The 16,908-nt window shown below is 42.3% G+C and overlaps 1 protein-coding gene across 2 annotated transcripts in view; it reads right to left on the bottom strand.

The window, feature by feature from the left end:
- Positions 1-1,064: 1,064 nt before the first annotated feature.
- The window catches only part of FOXO1 (forkhead box O1), a 57,505-nt gene continuing 41,661 nt past the window's right edge, over positions 1,065-16,908 (bottom strand). Inside the window, exons 2-4 of one of the 2 annotated variants that reach the window (XR_009557292.1) lie at positions 15,081-16,428; positions 8,882-13,080; positions 1,065-8,848 (exon numbers count right to left, since the gene is read on the bottom strand). Coding sequence is in view for 1 of the 2 variants with exons in the window: in XM_035110210.2 (XP_034966101.1) it covers positions 15,082-16,428 (1,347 nt within the window). In the remaining variant the exon portion in view is untranslated. Of the gene's footprint in view, positions 13,081-15,080; positions 16,429-16,908 lie in introns of both variants that reach the window. The other variant, XM_035110210.2, reaches the window with a different exon arrangement.

Below are 16,908 nucleotides of genomic sequence, written 5' to 3'. Positions count from 1 at the left end.
CAGGACCCTTCCTCCTGCAGTCTAGCTCCTTCTCCCTTTTCCCCTTATTTTCTTGTTCAATTCCCTTCCCTTCCCCCCCCCCACCTCCAAAACAAACCCTTGATCTTTTCCCCACATTCCTTCCCTTCCTTGGAAGGGAGAAACTCTGAGTGTTTTGTGTGCCCAGAAAATGTACCACCTAGCGCCACAATGAAGCTCCTTTCAGAATGCAAGCTCCTATTCATAGAATCGTAGAATTGTAGTGTTGGAAGGGACCCCGAGGGTCATCTAGTCCAACCCCCTGCAATGCAGGAATCTCAACTAAAGCATCCACGGCAGAAGGTCAACCTCTGCTTAAAAACCTCCAAGTAAGGAGTATCTACCACCTCTCATGGGAGTCTGTTCCTCTGTTGAACAGAATTTCCTTCCTTCCTTGTAACTTAAAGTCATTGGTTCGAGTCCTACCCTCCAGAGCAGGAAAAAACAAGCTTGCTCCATTTGCCATGGAACAGCCCTTTAGATCAGTGTTTTTCAACCTTTTTTGGGCAAAGGCACACTTGTTTCATGAAAAAAATCACGCGGCACACCACCATTAGAAAATGTTAAAAAATTTAACTCTGTGCCTATATTGACTATATATAAAGTAATTCTCTTGAATAGGAATCAAATAAACACAAAGAAAGTATTTTATATAATTACTTTATTATGAAATAGTAAGTAAACAGAAATATGAAAAATTATAAAATACTTTATTCAGTGCGCAACCTGGGCCTGTTTGGCTGAACACAAAGCTGATATTCTGGCTGGAATCGAAGAAAGACACACACGTAGCTCTTCGTCAACAGCTCTCAGTCTCTCTCTGTATTTAGTTTTTATAGCAATCATGCTTGAAAAGCTCATCTCACACAGATATGTAGTGGAAAAATGGGAGCAATGTCAAAATAGCTTTGTTTGCCAGAAGGGGGAACTCCTTGGCAGTATCCAACCAAAAACTGTCCAAAGGTAGATCAGCAAATCTTAGCTTGAAACCACGATTTTGTCTCAATTCAGTTAGTTCCTCCTGCTCCTGTAAAGATTTTTTTAAAAAAATCTTTCGAATTTTTCAATTTTTCCCACGGCACACCAGGCAACATCTTGCGGCACACTAGTGTGCCGCGGAACAGTGGTTGAAAAACACTGGAAGATGGCTATCACGTCTCCATTCTTCTCTTTTCCAGGCTTCTCTTTTCACGTCTCCATTCTTCTCTCTTCCAGGCTAAACATACTCAATTCCTTCAACCGTTCCTCATAAGGCTTGGTTTCCACCCAGACCCTTTATCATCTTGGTTACCCCCCTCTGCACACGTTCCCGCTTGTCAATATCCTCCTTAAATTGTGACGCCCAGAACTGGACACAATTTTCCAGGTGTGGTCTGACCAAGGCAGAACAGAACAGTACTCTTGCTTCCCTTGATTCTGGACACTTTACTTCTGTTGATGCAGCCTTAGAATAGCATTAGACTTTTTGGCTGCTGCACCACACCGTTGACTCATGTTAAGCTTGTGGTCCATTAAGATCCCTAGATCCTTTTCACAGGTGTTACTGGCAATCCAGATGTCTCCCATCTAATTATATTACATAACCTGTGCTGTGATCATGAGGTTCTGTTATTTTCCTTAGTGGGTCATGCAAACCGCTGTCCTGGATAATGCTTTTTATAGGGTAGGGTAGGGGGCACCGAGGATGAATTTATGGACCCAAGTGAGTGAAGGCTCAAAAGGTTTGGGAACCACTGATTACATTGTCTGCCATGCTTCTTCCACTTTGCATCCTTATTAAGGACCTCACTTAGGATACCACCTAAAATTCATCTCCAACAAGGCTAATTTAAAAATTTGCCATGTTTCTCTTTCTTGCTGGTTTCTGTCCTAAGGAACCAAAGTGTTTTGCTGAAGGCTGGTGGGAGATGTACAGAACTGCTGGCTTTTATTTTATTTAAAAATGGGGGAATCCGCCTTTTTGTGTCCCATCACCCTGGTAAATCAAGAAGCGATAGGTTTATTTCTATTAAAACAAAACAGGCGAGATAATGAGATACATTTCTGAGAAATCAGTAAGAAGTCCTTATGCACAGTTAACTAATAAAGCCACATTCCTAAATAACAAAAGAAAGCAATGGCTGATGTATTTTGCGTTATGAACTTAAGGGGCCTGAAACTGAGATACAAATAGGTGTGTTCTAAAACTTACCTACAGGAGGCTGTGAGCTGCCAGAAGTAGACTCACTCACTGGACACTGGCAAGGTGTGAAAGCCAAAGCTTGTTATTTAATTTAGCCAATGAACCTTGGAGTCGAGATCAAAGCAAAGATTTCTCGGTTGCCCCAGATGGGTCATGTGTGTGGCTCATGAGTCATTGCCATGCCGGTAGTGCTGACTCACTTGCAAGAAAACAAAGGTCTTTAAGTTAAAAGGGTGCTTAGATAGGAGGTGGCATCCCCCCCCCCCTGTTCTGGCCCTGATCCTGTGATTTAGCAGGTGAATCATCCATTATTTATATCTGTGGAAAGACTTCAACCAGCTAGCTAACTGTTCAGAAAACAAGTGGCAACCCTAGAAGCTAAAGGGGGGCTACTCAGTTTACAATCTGACAAATGGCTCCGTTCATCATCATAGCCACTAGGGTTGAGTGGCGGTGGTGAAGAGGCCATGGAGAAAGATGGAAGCGCCTAGGAGAGGCAGCTGTATATTGACAATTTTTAATCATGGAGATGGAAGTCAAAAAGATGGAGTGAAGGGTCAAGACAGGGAAAGAAGCAGTGAGAATATGCTTCTGTGTGAGTGTTTCCTAAACTTGGGTCTCCAACTGTTTTTCCAGACTACAGTTCCCATCATCCTTGACCACTGGTTCTGCTAGCTAGGGGGACGGGAGCTGTTGTCCAAGAACAGCTGGAGACCCAAGTTTGGGAAACACTGATCTATGTGAACCAGGGGGTAGGGAAACTGTAGCCCTCCTGATATTGTTGGACTACAACAGCCATCATTCCTGACCATTGGTCATTTGGCTAGAGATGGGGGGAGCTGGAGTCCTGTAGCATCTGGAGGACCTCGGCTTCCCTCCCCATGATGGAAACCATTAGGACCTTTCAAAATAGCAGTTCTGCGTATCCTTTTTGGGAGGATTTGAAGGGAAAACGAGGTAACCCGCTAGCCCAGGGGTCGGCAAGGCTTACCTTGCCTGGGCCGGTTCACTCCAGCGGAGATACCTCCGTGGGCTGGATCACGTGTGCGCCCAAGCATGCGCGCCCGTGATTTCCAGCATCTGCATCTGCGCCTACGCGATATTCGGCGTCTGTGTCTCCGTCTGCGCAGAAGCGAGTCCCTGCACTGTGCCACACCGCTTTAGCGCAGCGCATGGGGACTCGCCGAGCAGGCAGCTCAGTTGGGGGGCGGCTCATAGGCCGGTTAAATGACCCCCGTGGGCCGCTTGTGTCCCATGGGCCTTAGATTGCCAACCCCTGTGCTAGGCTATAAGACGGGGCTGGGCCACATGGTCTGCGGGACTCCTTCCAAACCTAGGATTCTGTGCCCATAGCTAATTAATAGTGAATTGGTCCCACTCTGTGTGCGTGAGACCCACCAAGGCAAAAGCAGCCCATCGGCTAGCTATTACGTGACTTGCCAGGCAGTTGGCAATCCCCCGCCCTGGTTTTGCTCTCCCAGACAGACTGCAGAAACCACGTGGGCCATCAGACGTGGCTGGTGTGATACAGATTGTATATGTTTGCATTTAATGCACACCCCAGGACTTGCCGAGCTCTGTAAACAGCTCTTTTAGCACAGCAGAGGGTGTGAGTCGAGAAATGAGATCATTGTTCCTTTAAACCTCATGAAAACAAAAGTCACTTTGAGATGATACCAGCAGGCTGTTGACATGGGAGCACCCATCATGCTTTTCGGCTGAAAGGTAAAACTAAGGTCAGTTCACTAGGTCTCTTGCTTATTGTTCTCCCCTCTGCTCCTAGGTGCAGTTCTTTGTCCCTTTTGGCTCTCTTTTCACCTTGAAAGTGTCTTAATTCAAATACACATGCAGTAACAATGGAAGAGTGTTAATGGGAAACTGAAATTTTCTCCCTACTCAGCCCTGCAGGCAGGAACAAATGGCCAAAACAAAAGGTAGAATGCCCAAGTTTGCTGAATGTATTGTCCATGAAAGCTGGCCACATGCTGGGTCCCTTGCATAATAATAATAATAATAATAATAATAATAATAATAATAATAATAATAATATATTTATACCCCGCCCATCTGACTGAGTTTCCTCAGCCACTCTGGGCGGCTTCCAACAGATTAAAGTACAATAATCTATTAAACATTAAAAAGTTTCCCTATACAGGGCTGCCTTCAGATGTCTTCTAAAAGTCTGGTAGTTGTTTTTCTCTTTGCATCTGGTGGGAGGGCATTTCACAGGGCAGGTGCCACTACCGAGAAGGCCCTCTGCCTGGTTCCCTGCAACTTAGCTTCTCGCAATGAGGGAACCGCCAGAAGGCCCTTGGTGCTGGACCTCAGTGTCCGGGCAGAACAATGGGGGTGGAGACGCTCCTTCAGGTATACTGGACCGAGGCCGTTTAGGGCTTTAAAGGTCAGCACCAACACTTTGAATTGTGCTCAGAAACGTACTGGGAGCCAATGTAGGTCTTTCAAGACCGGTGTTACGTGGTCTCGGCGGCCGCTCCCAGTTACCAGTCTAGCTGCCGCATTCTGGATTAGTTGTAGTTTCCGAGTCACCTTCAAAGGTAGCCCCACGTAGAGCGCATTGCAGTAGTCCAAGCGGGAGATAACTAGAGCATGCACCACTCTGGCGAGACAGTCTGCGAACAAGTACAGGGTCTCAGCCTGTGTACCAGAACCAACTACATGTGGATATTACCTTGGAATTATTTTTATACTTTTGGGAGATTATAGATAGATAGAGGTGTAGTATGGGGGGCTGCAGGGGGGGCGTTGCCCCAAGTGCAGTTTTTTTGGGGGGCGACGCTTTCTTCACGATGCCCTGCTCTGCCATGAGCTCTTGCATGCTTCTCACACTGCTCTCCAGCTGGTGGGTGCCTTGAGAAAGACACAACAGCTCAAGGCACTCGGCAAGCCCTGTGCCATTTTTTGCAGGTCTTGCAAAGCAGTGTTGGGCTTGCAGGGCACTCTGAGTGCACCCCTCAAAGCAGGGCAGGGCCGGCCAAGTCGGCTGACTGGGCTCCTCACTACATGGCTGGGCAGGCGGCGCAGCATGGCTCCACTTAGCTCCAGTGAGCGGGAGTTGCTCTGGTGCTTTTTCTTGTCCTGGGCGCCAGCAGAGAACGCTCTGCCACTGGTTAGATAAAAATGCTCAGAAGAATCCACCTCTACAAGCCAAAGAATTTATAACGGCCACACCCAGAGATCAAACAAAATAGCAAGGTATGGACAATGCCTGCCACCTTTTGATTGTTTCCTAAAACCATAATTTAAAAAGCACTGTGGTTTAATGTGAATATTGAGCATGCCACTTATATGCTGTAGAAAAGTTCTGCTCCTCCTATCCTACTGATGCTGAATTGTCAGGAAACAAGTCCCTGACGTGTGGCAACATTCAAATTTGAGCTGGTGGTTTCTCTCCAGACCACAAGTCCAGGGTTGAACGTCATGACAAGCCATACTCTAGCTTATTTCTGAGCAGTGATACAGGAACAGGAAGAGTGGAGCAATAACTTTTGAGCAGTATGCACTAGCATGCTGTTTGTTCACATTAAGCCATAGCTTGTTTTAAACTATGGTTTAGTGTGATGTGTGACCAGGAAGTGGTTGCTGCCTTGTACTTTGTAGTCTGATTGGCAGGGCATGGTAGGCCAAAGTATGACATGCAGGGAGCACACAGACCTGGGATCATAGTTAAGCCCTCTCCTCGCTAATGATAAACTGCAGCTCAGAACTTTCAAGTTCCCATTCTTAGCGCACTATACATGTGCAAGCCTTATCGGGCTTTTTGGTCAGATTTTGTCTATTTTTTGCATGTGCAGTATTTACTGAAGGGAGAAAGGGGGGGCTTCTGAGCAACCTGTGCATTTGTAACTTTTTAACGCTGTTCTTATTTGATTTAATAACACAGAGGATTTGGGGGATCTTGCCTGTTCTAGATGGAGTTGCCCTCTGAGGGAAGACGTATGCAGCTTAGTTGTGCTATTGAAAACCTATTTGTCCATGGAAGCCGCTCCATTGACCTCAAATAGCTGGAGTGGAAGAGAGATTTGATGCACAAAACTACTGAAATATTGACCACATTTCCGTTCAAGGGCCCCAGCTGCTTTTTCTTTGAATTCAAAATGTCCTGCTTAAGAATGCCATTTTATAGGTGTGAACTTCATCATCACCTGTAGCACGCTTGACTCTGAGATAGGTGAATGTCAGGGAAGGGGAGGTGGAAGAGCTAGAAGTATAGGGTGATATGTATGGAGAGGCATACATAGAGGCAGTGGGTTAGAGAAAGATGCAGAGGTGCCTTGTGTAATCACAACCTACTTAGAAGTGAATTTAATAAGAGATTTTTCACTACCCTGAAGAATAGCATTTCCTTGTTAAATTCTATTTAGTGCTCATTACAAGGAGCTTTTGTAGGTGGCAGAATGCTTGTTGGAAAAGTGTAGTCAATTCACCCCCTGGCAGTTTATAAAATACCCTCTCACACACAGTAAACGCTTACGCGTTCATTTCCTCCCCACAAAAAAAATATAGTCCAGCGGCCCCCCCCCCAAGGTCTGAGGGACAGTGTACTGGCCCCCTGCTGAAAAGGCTTGCTGACCCCTGGCCTAAAATCATTGCATTCCTGCCTATTTTGTGGAATATGTAGTTTTTGCATTTCTTTAAGGGATCATTCAGATGGAGAACTCCTGGCTGATGTTCTCTTTTATTAAGCTAAGCAGCGTGCCAAAGAGCATAAAAAAGCACATAATCTTGTTCCCCAGAATTGGCTGCCCTTTGCTTCCGATTTATGATGGAATCCAGGATTCTCAAGATCGAAACCATCAGCAAGTTAATGCCATCCTCTGAAAACAGAGGTCTGTAAATGGGGACTTGAAGCTTTGTGTTCTGCATTTTCCTGGTCAAGGCAGGTTTTTGTGTGTCACATTTGCACTTGAAAGGTTTTCACTTAGTCTGCTGTAAATAGAAGAAAAAGCCTTGAAGCGAGCTACTATTTTGTCAGGCTAAAGCTGAATTGGGGTGTGTGTGTGTGTGTTAATGAAACAAAGGTTACTCCTGTTAGAGCAGGTAGCCTGTTGGCAATCACTACTGAACTCAGCTATGTGAGAAACAGCTGGTGCTTGTGGCCAAGATTTATTTTGGTAGGTACACTAAAAATGACTTTATTTGCTCCTGGGAAACAAGGATCCTGTCTCTGTCAGGTGTCAGGTATCCCATGCAATGCCTAGGCTGGACAACTATAACATTACACAGGCTGTTCAACAGCTTAGTTGGTGCAGAATTCCTTAGTCCTTTCCCCAACAGAAATATTAAAACACTATTCTGCAGAGAATCTTCTCTGTGAATCTCTCTTTCCTTAAACTGGCAAGGGGGAATCACATAAGGTAGATCAGCTGCAGGACAGAGCATATCCATTGCTGCTTGGATGTTGTGCTCTCCAAGGATGCACATACCTTCAGGTTTTAAACTAAGGTGCAGACCTCTTTTTAAAGTTAGCTTTTGAGGATTAGGGCTGATTCTGTGTTGTTCAGTAATCTCTTTAAAAATGTCAAAACATGTATGTGAGATGGTTGTATTCAGTTTCTAAGCTACCTGAACTCAAGGAATACACAAACAGATACTGTACATTTAAATGTAAGGCAATAATTGAGTCATCTCAGATTTCAAGCTGTCAAGGAACACTATTATATACTTTTTGTACTCATAAAAAGGTAGCTTTCCATTCTATGGGATTTGTGTCGGTAAGTGTTGCTTGTGTCTCTGCTCAGCTTAGCTGTCTGCTTGCTACCCCACTGCATGCACGCAGCTGGTTTCCCTTTGTGAAAATGCCAGCTGTGTGGAATCACCCAAACCTGCTCCTACCTAGCTTGATTCCCCAATACCTCAACACGAATAGCAGCAAAACACTATTCTGAAGAACAGAACCCAGAATTCTCCAACTCGAGAGGTACTGAACCATATGGCCTTGTTGTTGCCATAACAAACTACTCCCAACCATATTTTGCACACTAGCAAATTATCACAAGCTCGGCTGCCTCCAACTTCTCTCCTTGTTTTTATACAGAGACTTTCTAGTTTCTTAAACTCTAATGCAGGCATAGGCAAACTCGGCCCTCCAGATGTTTTAGGACCACAACTCCCATCATCCCTGACCACTGGTCCTGTTAGCTAGGGATCATGGGAGTTGTAGTCCCAAAACATCTGGAGGGCTGAGTTTGCCTATGCCTGCTCTAATTTAAGCAGATGGATGGATGGATGGATGGATGGATGGATGGATTACAGTTCTTGACCAGCACAATTAAGCAGATTTTTAATAGTGGATGTCATAGGAAACTGGTTTAAGAAGCGAGGTAGTCTCCTCTGCAAACAAAAGGAGCAGGGAAGGAGCTCCAGCTTGTGGCACATTCATATGCAAACTGGTATGTTGGAGTGGCCTGTTGCATCTGAATTGCGTGGCTTGTTTCTCTTTAGTGATTTCATTTTTCTAAGTCCAACAATAGTTCCTGCTGGCTTGAGTGGTGGAGCTTTCTGAAATGAAGGCATCCAAAAACAATGCATATCTAGATTCCACATTTGGAATACATCATGCCAGCTGAGCTGACTCACAGGTGGCACAGTTGTACTGTTTACAATCTAGATTTCTACAGATTTCCAGACCTTTGCTTTGGGGTAGTACAAGAGATTCCAGACCTTTGCTTTGGGGTAGTACAAGAAGTGTGGAGGATCGTGAGAGAAAAAGGAACACGAACGATCTTAAGTGGTTCAGTGAATGCAATGTTGAGATTTAAATGTGGGAGATCTGGGCTGAAAAATAAAGTAGCTATTGACTTACTGCCTAACCTTTGGCAGGTCTCTCGCCCCTTAGCTTCAGCTACGCATTATATAAACAAAAATATGAATTACCTATGTCTTTATAAAATAAATTAGGTCACTTTGCTAATGAAAGATGCCCAAGACACCATACAAAAATAAGCCACCTCACAGGATTGCAGTAGAGATAAATTAGAAAGGTTTTTTAAGCCCTTTGCACAATTATCTGAGTGATTACAAATCGTAACAAAGAAGCAGAATCCTTTATCAGCATACAAGTCTTCAAATGAAAGACAACACGATTAAAGCAATATATATACACATTTATGGCTTTGTACAAAGGATTATTTTATGTTTTTTTCCAAACATCAGGCACTTCCCCCCCCCTTACAAATATCCAAATGAAATTCTGCAGCATATTAGCAGTGACAATCCTCCAATGTTCTTACAATTCACACAAACAGCATGCAAAGTATTTTCATGTCAGCAGTGCTGCTTACGTAGAAAGTGGGGGAGAGCATAACAAGGAAGATGCCCCTCTATAGCAAAAGTCCCATTTTAATGCAGAGTTACAAATTTATTTATTTTTTGCTTGCATGAACCACAGTATTACTTTCAGTAATTATAAAATACAAAAGAAAATTTACCTTACTTAAAAATTAATTTTAAATTAACAAGCCTGAACATTTCATAATGTGAACTTAAAATATTTTAACAAAATAACACCAATCCAGTTATTAATCAAGTGCAAACTTAAGGTTACAATCCTAACACACACCGCCATGGAAGTAAGTCCCAAAGAATACAGTGGGAAGTACCTCCAAGCAGATTTGTGCAGAACTGTGCTGTAAGACTGTAAAAGAACTGGTCCACTTTAATAATCTTTTCTCCTTTTCCTTAGGGATGCTCTGTTGAACTGTCAGCATTCAAGAATACATCTGATTACCATTTTATGCAACTTTGTCAGTTTATCTAAGCCGAGGTCTCAGTAATGCAGGTAATTAATATAACACACGAACAATATATTACAGAATTAGAACAGTTCTGTTGCAGAATACATTTCTCACAGACTAACAGAGGTGTGAAAATCCCCAAACAAGGCTGCTATATATATATATATATATATATATATATATATATATATATATATATATACGTTGTTGTTGTTTAGTCGTTTAGTCGTGTCCGACTCTTGGTGACCCCATGGACCAGAGCACGCCAGGCACTCCTGTCTTCCACTGCCTCCCGCAGTTTGGTCAGACTCATGTTGGTAGCTTTGAGAACACTGTCCAACCATCTCGTCCTCTGTCGTCCCCTTCTCCTTGTGCCCTCAATCTTTCCCAACATCAGGGTCTTTTCCAGGGAGTCTTCTCTTCTCATGAGGTGGCCAAAGTATTGGAGCCTCAGCTTCAGGATCTGTCCTTCCAGTGAGCACTCAGGGCTGATTTCCTTAAGAATTGATAGGTTTGATCTTCTTGCAGTCCATGAGACTCTCAAGAGTCTCCTCCAGCACCATAATTCAAAAGCATCAATTCTTCGGTGATCAGCCTTCTTTATGGTCCACCTCTCACTTTCATACATCACTACTAGGAAAACCATAGCTTTAACTATACGGACCTTTGTCGGCAAGGTGGTGTCTCTGCTTTTTAAGATGCTGTCTAGGTTTGTCATTGCTTTTCTCCCAAGAAGCAGGCGTCTTTTAATTTCGTGACTGCTGTCACCATCTGCAGTGATCATGGAACCCAAGAAAGTAAAATCTCTCACTGCCTCCATTTCTTCCCCTACTATTTGCCAGAAGGTGATGGGACCAGTGGCCATGATCTTAGTTTTTTTTGATGTTGAGAGCATATTTTGTGCTCTCCTTATATATATATATATATATATATATATATATATATATATATATATATATATATATATATATATCCACACAGTCCACAAAGCCATCATGTACATTTTTAAATCTAAAGTACTATAAAAATTAAGATCTATAGAGAAGCATATTCAATCCGCGGTTACATGATTTGTTTCACTATACCACCCCTTCGCTAATGTTTTGATTCCCTAGAACTACTTAGCAGATTCACTATGCTACGTAATTTGGAATCACAAGTGTGGGGAGAGCACTGTTGTACCCAGAGGTCCAACTTTCAGGCTTCTCATAAGCAACTGGTTGGCCACTGTGGGAACAGGATGCTGAGCTAGATGGGCCACTGGCCTGATCCAGCAGGCTCTTAACATTTTGGCTACCCAGTGTCCTAAGTAAGGCCTTTCTGCTTTCAGGGATATGCTAAAGTGTATGTAGGGAAAATTGAGCTGAAGACTGGATGAGACGGATTTATGTTTAATTAAGCCCAGGAATTTTTTTTCTGACCTCCCCACTCCACTCCCAGGTATATATTATATTATATATTAAATGTTTTGAAGGGATACCAAGTCTCAGTGAGACCTATCCTTGGGAAAGAGAAGCTGAGAGCAAGGGCAAGGAAACGCATGCTTCCTGGCCAAAAGCAGGTTTTGACCACCTAGGAAAGAGTAAACATGTTGAAAGGCACCTTGGGGACTACCCTAACCTTCATATGGATGGTTTATGGCACATGCTCATCACCCCTCACCCTCTTAAAAAACATCAAAGTATTCCACAAAACTTATATAAATCTGAAACAGGGACACAGTGGCTCGCTAGGTATTACAAGGCTCCAGCTCCCCTCTTCTCTGATCAATGAAAGGAGGTTGATACCCAATGATGTTGGTATGCCAAGGAGCCACCAAAACAATAGCTCACAGTTTTTTATATTCTATATAATTACTCGCCTCTATGTTGTAAACTTGCTCTCCTAAACCCCTTCAAAGAGAGTAAACTGAGGGCTCTGAGGAAACACCAGCTAAAGCTATTGTTATTTCTATTATTTGAGACTGCAAAGTTAGTCGCTGAGGTTTTTTCCTGCAAGATGTGGTCTTAAACCATAATGTAATAATAAAGCAGCTTCTGGCTCTTTGAATAAATAAGAAAAGGAAGCAATGGAAAAAGAAATGACAGACCCTACAATTAAGAACAAGTGAAACTAAAAATGGATTGCTAGAGCGACGTTAAACTGAGAAGTTTTTGCTCCTGGAGTTACAAACATTATAAAACTCTAGTAAAATAAATACAAAAATGAGTATATGAATATACAAACCATTTAACAACACTTAACACTTTGGGGTAGTCAGTGTTAATATAAGAAATATAAGTTTTCTGTATGGATAGACCAAGGGATCACCTTTGTGCCAGGAAACCACCTCCCACCAAAAATTATACCTAAATGTCTTCTCTTTAGAAATCTTACACAGTGCTAATAAAATCCCCCCATATCTAGTTAAAATACTGTATACAAAATGTTATGAATGTTATTAGTCATCTTGGATTCTGCAAGTTTTTAAGGAGCTCATATAACAAAGTAGAGATGTAAGAAAAATATCTATATGCCTATTACAAAAATTCAAGTTGATCAATAAAATTGAAATCAATCAGGAAGTCAGCCCCACAATAAATCTACATAATCAAACACATAGGCGACAAAGCAAAGCTTTCAATCTGCTCTCTGATTTGGAAGTCCAAATGGCCAACAACTTTGGTTAGATCATATTCCACGATGTGTTCTCATACAAAATGTACAATTTTAATACACTTAAGGCAGTTAATCCGGCTGTCTGCAGCTCTCTATGAGTTCATCAGATCAAAAGATATATGGGATGAAAGTTATGAAGGTTTAAAACTATCACAGTATTAAAAGCTTTAACCTTTTCTTGGGTCAATGCAAAACATGATGCACAAGTATTTTCTTCGTTTCTACGACACTGTAGTGAGTTTGGCACTTCCAAATAAAGACATTTCCAATGGCACATTTCTCACCAATAGCAGCAAATAATATGCAAGTATCTTGCAAACATCCTGAACAGGAAAAATCTATCTGCTGCCAAGTCTGACAAGAGAAAATAAAATAAAAAAAGAAAAAGCAAAGAGGTTGAAGGACATCTTTGGACTTCCTTGTTCACTTCCTGCAGTCAGAGATGTCTGAAGTACTTTAAATTGCAGCCTAGGATAATGGAAAGAAAATACACGTTGATGGAAAGCAAAGAAAAACATTCAGCCTGCAAGACAAGAATGCATATAGAAGTATCCAAATACCTAAGAGAACCAAGAAACAATTAGTCCACTGCTTTATGGAACACATCAGTGTTTTATAAATGTGAGCCAATTTCAGTATAATATTGGCAAATACATGTTAATTAAATTGTTGTAGAATTTGTTGGTCTTTTAAAGGACTTTCCTGGAAATGACCATTCCCGGATAAATACCTTAATGCATGACTGCAGGCACATTTGCAAGCTTTTAATTCCCATATGATAGTCAATGTATGTCTTAGCTTTGAGCATCTTTACATTTCAAAGCCCTTGTTAAGACATACTTCATATTTTTCTTGTGTACTCTACTGATATAAAGTAAATGTATGACTCAATTGTAAATCGAGATGCTTTGGGGTCACAAACTTTAACTGAGAACACTGAGGAATCCATACCTCAGAGTGATTGGTGTAAGTTCACTCTTAGCATAATAGTCTCAACAGATTTTAAAGAGCACAAATTTAAACTGATTTACATGACAATTTGCCACCCTATAACTATATGATGCCCTTTGAAAAACCTCCTTCTTTGACATAGTGACCAGCCTCACAAATTGTAGTTTATCTCTTGGACACCTGCAAACTGTGGGGTTTGACCTAAGGTGGTAGCTTGTTCAACTTCTACACAAGCTGATTTCATGAATCAGCTAGTGTAGAACAGCCCATTTCATTTTTTCATTTTTAAAAAGTTAAGAATAAAGAGCAAGACACTGTAATCTAAATAAGACCTCTGCCTTCACAACTCTACTATGGCTATCTCTGATTTCCAGTTTCAATTAACTTCCCTTAATCTTTTTTTTTTGTCCAGAAGCTACTACGGTGGTATATCACATGAATCAGCATTTCATCTCTTAATTACTCTTCAAAACCCCATCTTTCAACAACAAGGTAAACACTGTGTCAAACTTTCCCTTCTAGAACTTATCCCTAACACTGCAAATGATTGCTTATTATCTTTGGTGTATATTATTTTCCCATTTCATTCCACTTTTAAATGGCAAATGTTTCTTCTATGGCAGTTAGGGTAAGCCACACTGGAAAGTTGTCAGTTTGCAGGGAATTTTTCTGGTGCCCTAGAGATTTAGCATGTTTATTTTACTTCTGCTTCATGAAAATGAAGGTTTTGCAGTACCAATCTTACCACCCGCTTACTGTTACTAATGAACTCATGAAAATGATTTTTTTCCATGGAAAGAAATAGCACTGGAAAACTACTCATCCCACCTAACTGCTTCCCATCCCACCTCACTGCACCTTCATGACAGAGAAGGGTACAGTATGCATAGCCTCTCCCATTAGCATTAGACGTTGGACTGGTCATGTTGTGCGGATGCCTGATGGTCGTCTTCCAAAGCAACTACTCTATTCTGAACTTAAAAATGGAAAGTGTAATGCTGGTGGTCAACAAAAGAGGTTTAAAGACTGTCTCAAGGCAAATCTTAAAAAATGTAGTATAAACACTGACAACTGGGAAACACTGGCCTGTGAGCGCTCCAGTTGGAGAACAGCCTTTACCAAAGGTGTCATGGGCTTTGAAGAAACTCGATCTCAGGATGCAAGGGAGAAAAGTGCTAAGAGGAAGGCACGCTTGGCAAATCCACACCGTGATCAACTCCTGCCTGGAAACCAATGTCCCCACTGTGGAAGGATGTGCGGATCCAGAATTGGCCTCCACAATCACTTACGGACCCATTGTTAAAATCGTGTTTATGGAAGACAATCTTACTCGGCTACGACTGATCACCAAAGAAGAAGAAGCACAATATTATAATGGAAGAAGACACGCCTCCTGAATTTTGTCCTGCCATACACCTGCTGAGGGTACAGGAGCATCCTTTTAGAGTCAGGAACTGATAACATGTATGTATAAATAAAAGAGAACCACATGTATGTATAAATAAAAGAGAACCAACCTTATCCCGAAACCCAGCTGTGTGTTGTTGTCTTTACGCCATGCGACAAGCTTTGATTAGGCAACACACTGTCAAAGTTAAAATCTAATGTTTCCCCATCCATGAGCTCATTCCGAATTATTGACTCCATATCACAGTCCAATCGTTCAATCGACATGTCATCTAAGTCACTGGGAAGCTTCTCCTGATGGAAAGAGACAATTCCCATTCTTCCATAGCCATTGCAGCTGTTCACAGTGGTATAAGGGTTTATGCTGTTCATCTGCATTGGGTGGCTCATAGGCACTTGTACTGAGTTTTTCGCGGCGGATGAACGATTTAAACTCGATGCATGAGACACAGTGCTAAGTGTGAGAGACAATGTATGGCTGTTAACTGCTGGTGTTTGTTGGACATGTCCCTGGTGTGGGTGGGCACTGGGGGAAATTATTTTGTTATGGGCCTGTTGGCTGCCATATGGTGATATTGCAGAGTTAGTGGCCATCAATACATTCTGTCCTAGCACTCGGCCACTAGGCTGGGAAACATGAGTATCTACAGATGCCAAGATCTCATTGTGTGGAGGTGAGTCAGAAGTAAGCAACTCCTTCAGAAGTCCTACAGGGCAGTTATATTGGCTGAGGTTTCCATAGCTTGGTTTACTATCTTGAAGAGCTTGCATAGGTATATGCGACAAGGAGTTCATGCTAGGCTGACCATAACTGTATTTCCTGTAGTCTGCACTGGGCGAACCTATACTTGTGTTGGATGAAGTATATGAATAGCCGGGAGACTGCTGCATCATGGTAGTGGGTGGGGACTGGGTTGATCCGGTCAGGGATGTGTTAGGAGATAAAAGATTGAGGTTATCCAGGAGGTTCTCCATGTTTTCTGAACTACTCATCTCAGAAAGGCTTGGGAGAGTTGAAGCCATTTTGGTTGTGGATGGAGGGTAGACCATGGTGTGTACATCTGCTTCTCCAAGGTCATCTTGTTCTGGAACAATTGGAGAAAGCCTCCCGCTGATTGTACTAGCATTAGAGCTGGTTCTAGGTCTAAAAGTGCTCCAGTTATTATCAAAGTCATCATTACTGTGAGAGCTGGGGCTTGCAGGCCATTTTGAGAACTGTGTGCCTGGACTGTCACAATTTCCCTCTTGACCTGCCTGAAGAGCTGCTTTTTTCTTTGCAGCTCTACCTCTGCTTTTGGCAAACTTGCTGCTGTTGTCCATGGATGCAGCCCTTCTCCTGGGGGACTTGCCACTTTTGCCTCCTTCTGGATTGAGCATCCACCAAGAGCTTTTTCCTGTTCCTTCATTCTGTACTCTGATAAACTTGCTGTGCAGTGAGAGGTTGTGACGAATTGAATTCTGGGAAGAAGAAGAAAGTTGCAAGAAAAAAGGTGAGTTACGCTTATCTCTCGTATTTTTCTTCAACTAGAAAGCCATTTAATCAAATGCATGAAAACTACTGAAATCCCATTTGCCAATGCAATAATTCACTTACCGCCATGTAGTAGGCACATTTGCTCTTTTGGGTCAGTGTTCTACAAATAAGTCCAGTCTGTGCAAGAATTTCTGCTTGTACAATGGGTTTACGCCCTTCTTCCCCCCATGTGCTCTCCAAATGGTTGCGGGCATCAGGGAGGAGGAGAGTGTTCCATTGTAGGAGGAGACATCTTTGCACTCCCAAAATGGTTGCCTTTTAAGTAAAATGGGGGGGGAAAGACTTCAACAGAGTGACTGGGGAGACTCAGCCAGATGGGCAGGGTATAAATAAAATAATAATAATAATAATAATAATAATATTATTATTATTATTATTATTATTATTATTATTATTATTATATC

This window comes from Zootoca vivipara, chromosome 3 (genome assembly GCF_963506605.1).
Source record: "Zootoca vivipara chromosome 3, rZooViv1.1, whole genome shotgun sequence".
In the NCBI taxonomy this organism is placed as follows: Eukaryota; Metazoa; Chordata; class Lepidosauria; order Squamata; family Lacertidae; genus Zootoca; species Zootoca vivipara.
This window is presented reverse-complemented; position numbering and strand designations above follow the sequence as displayed.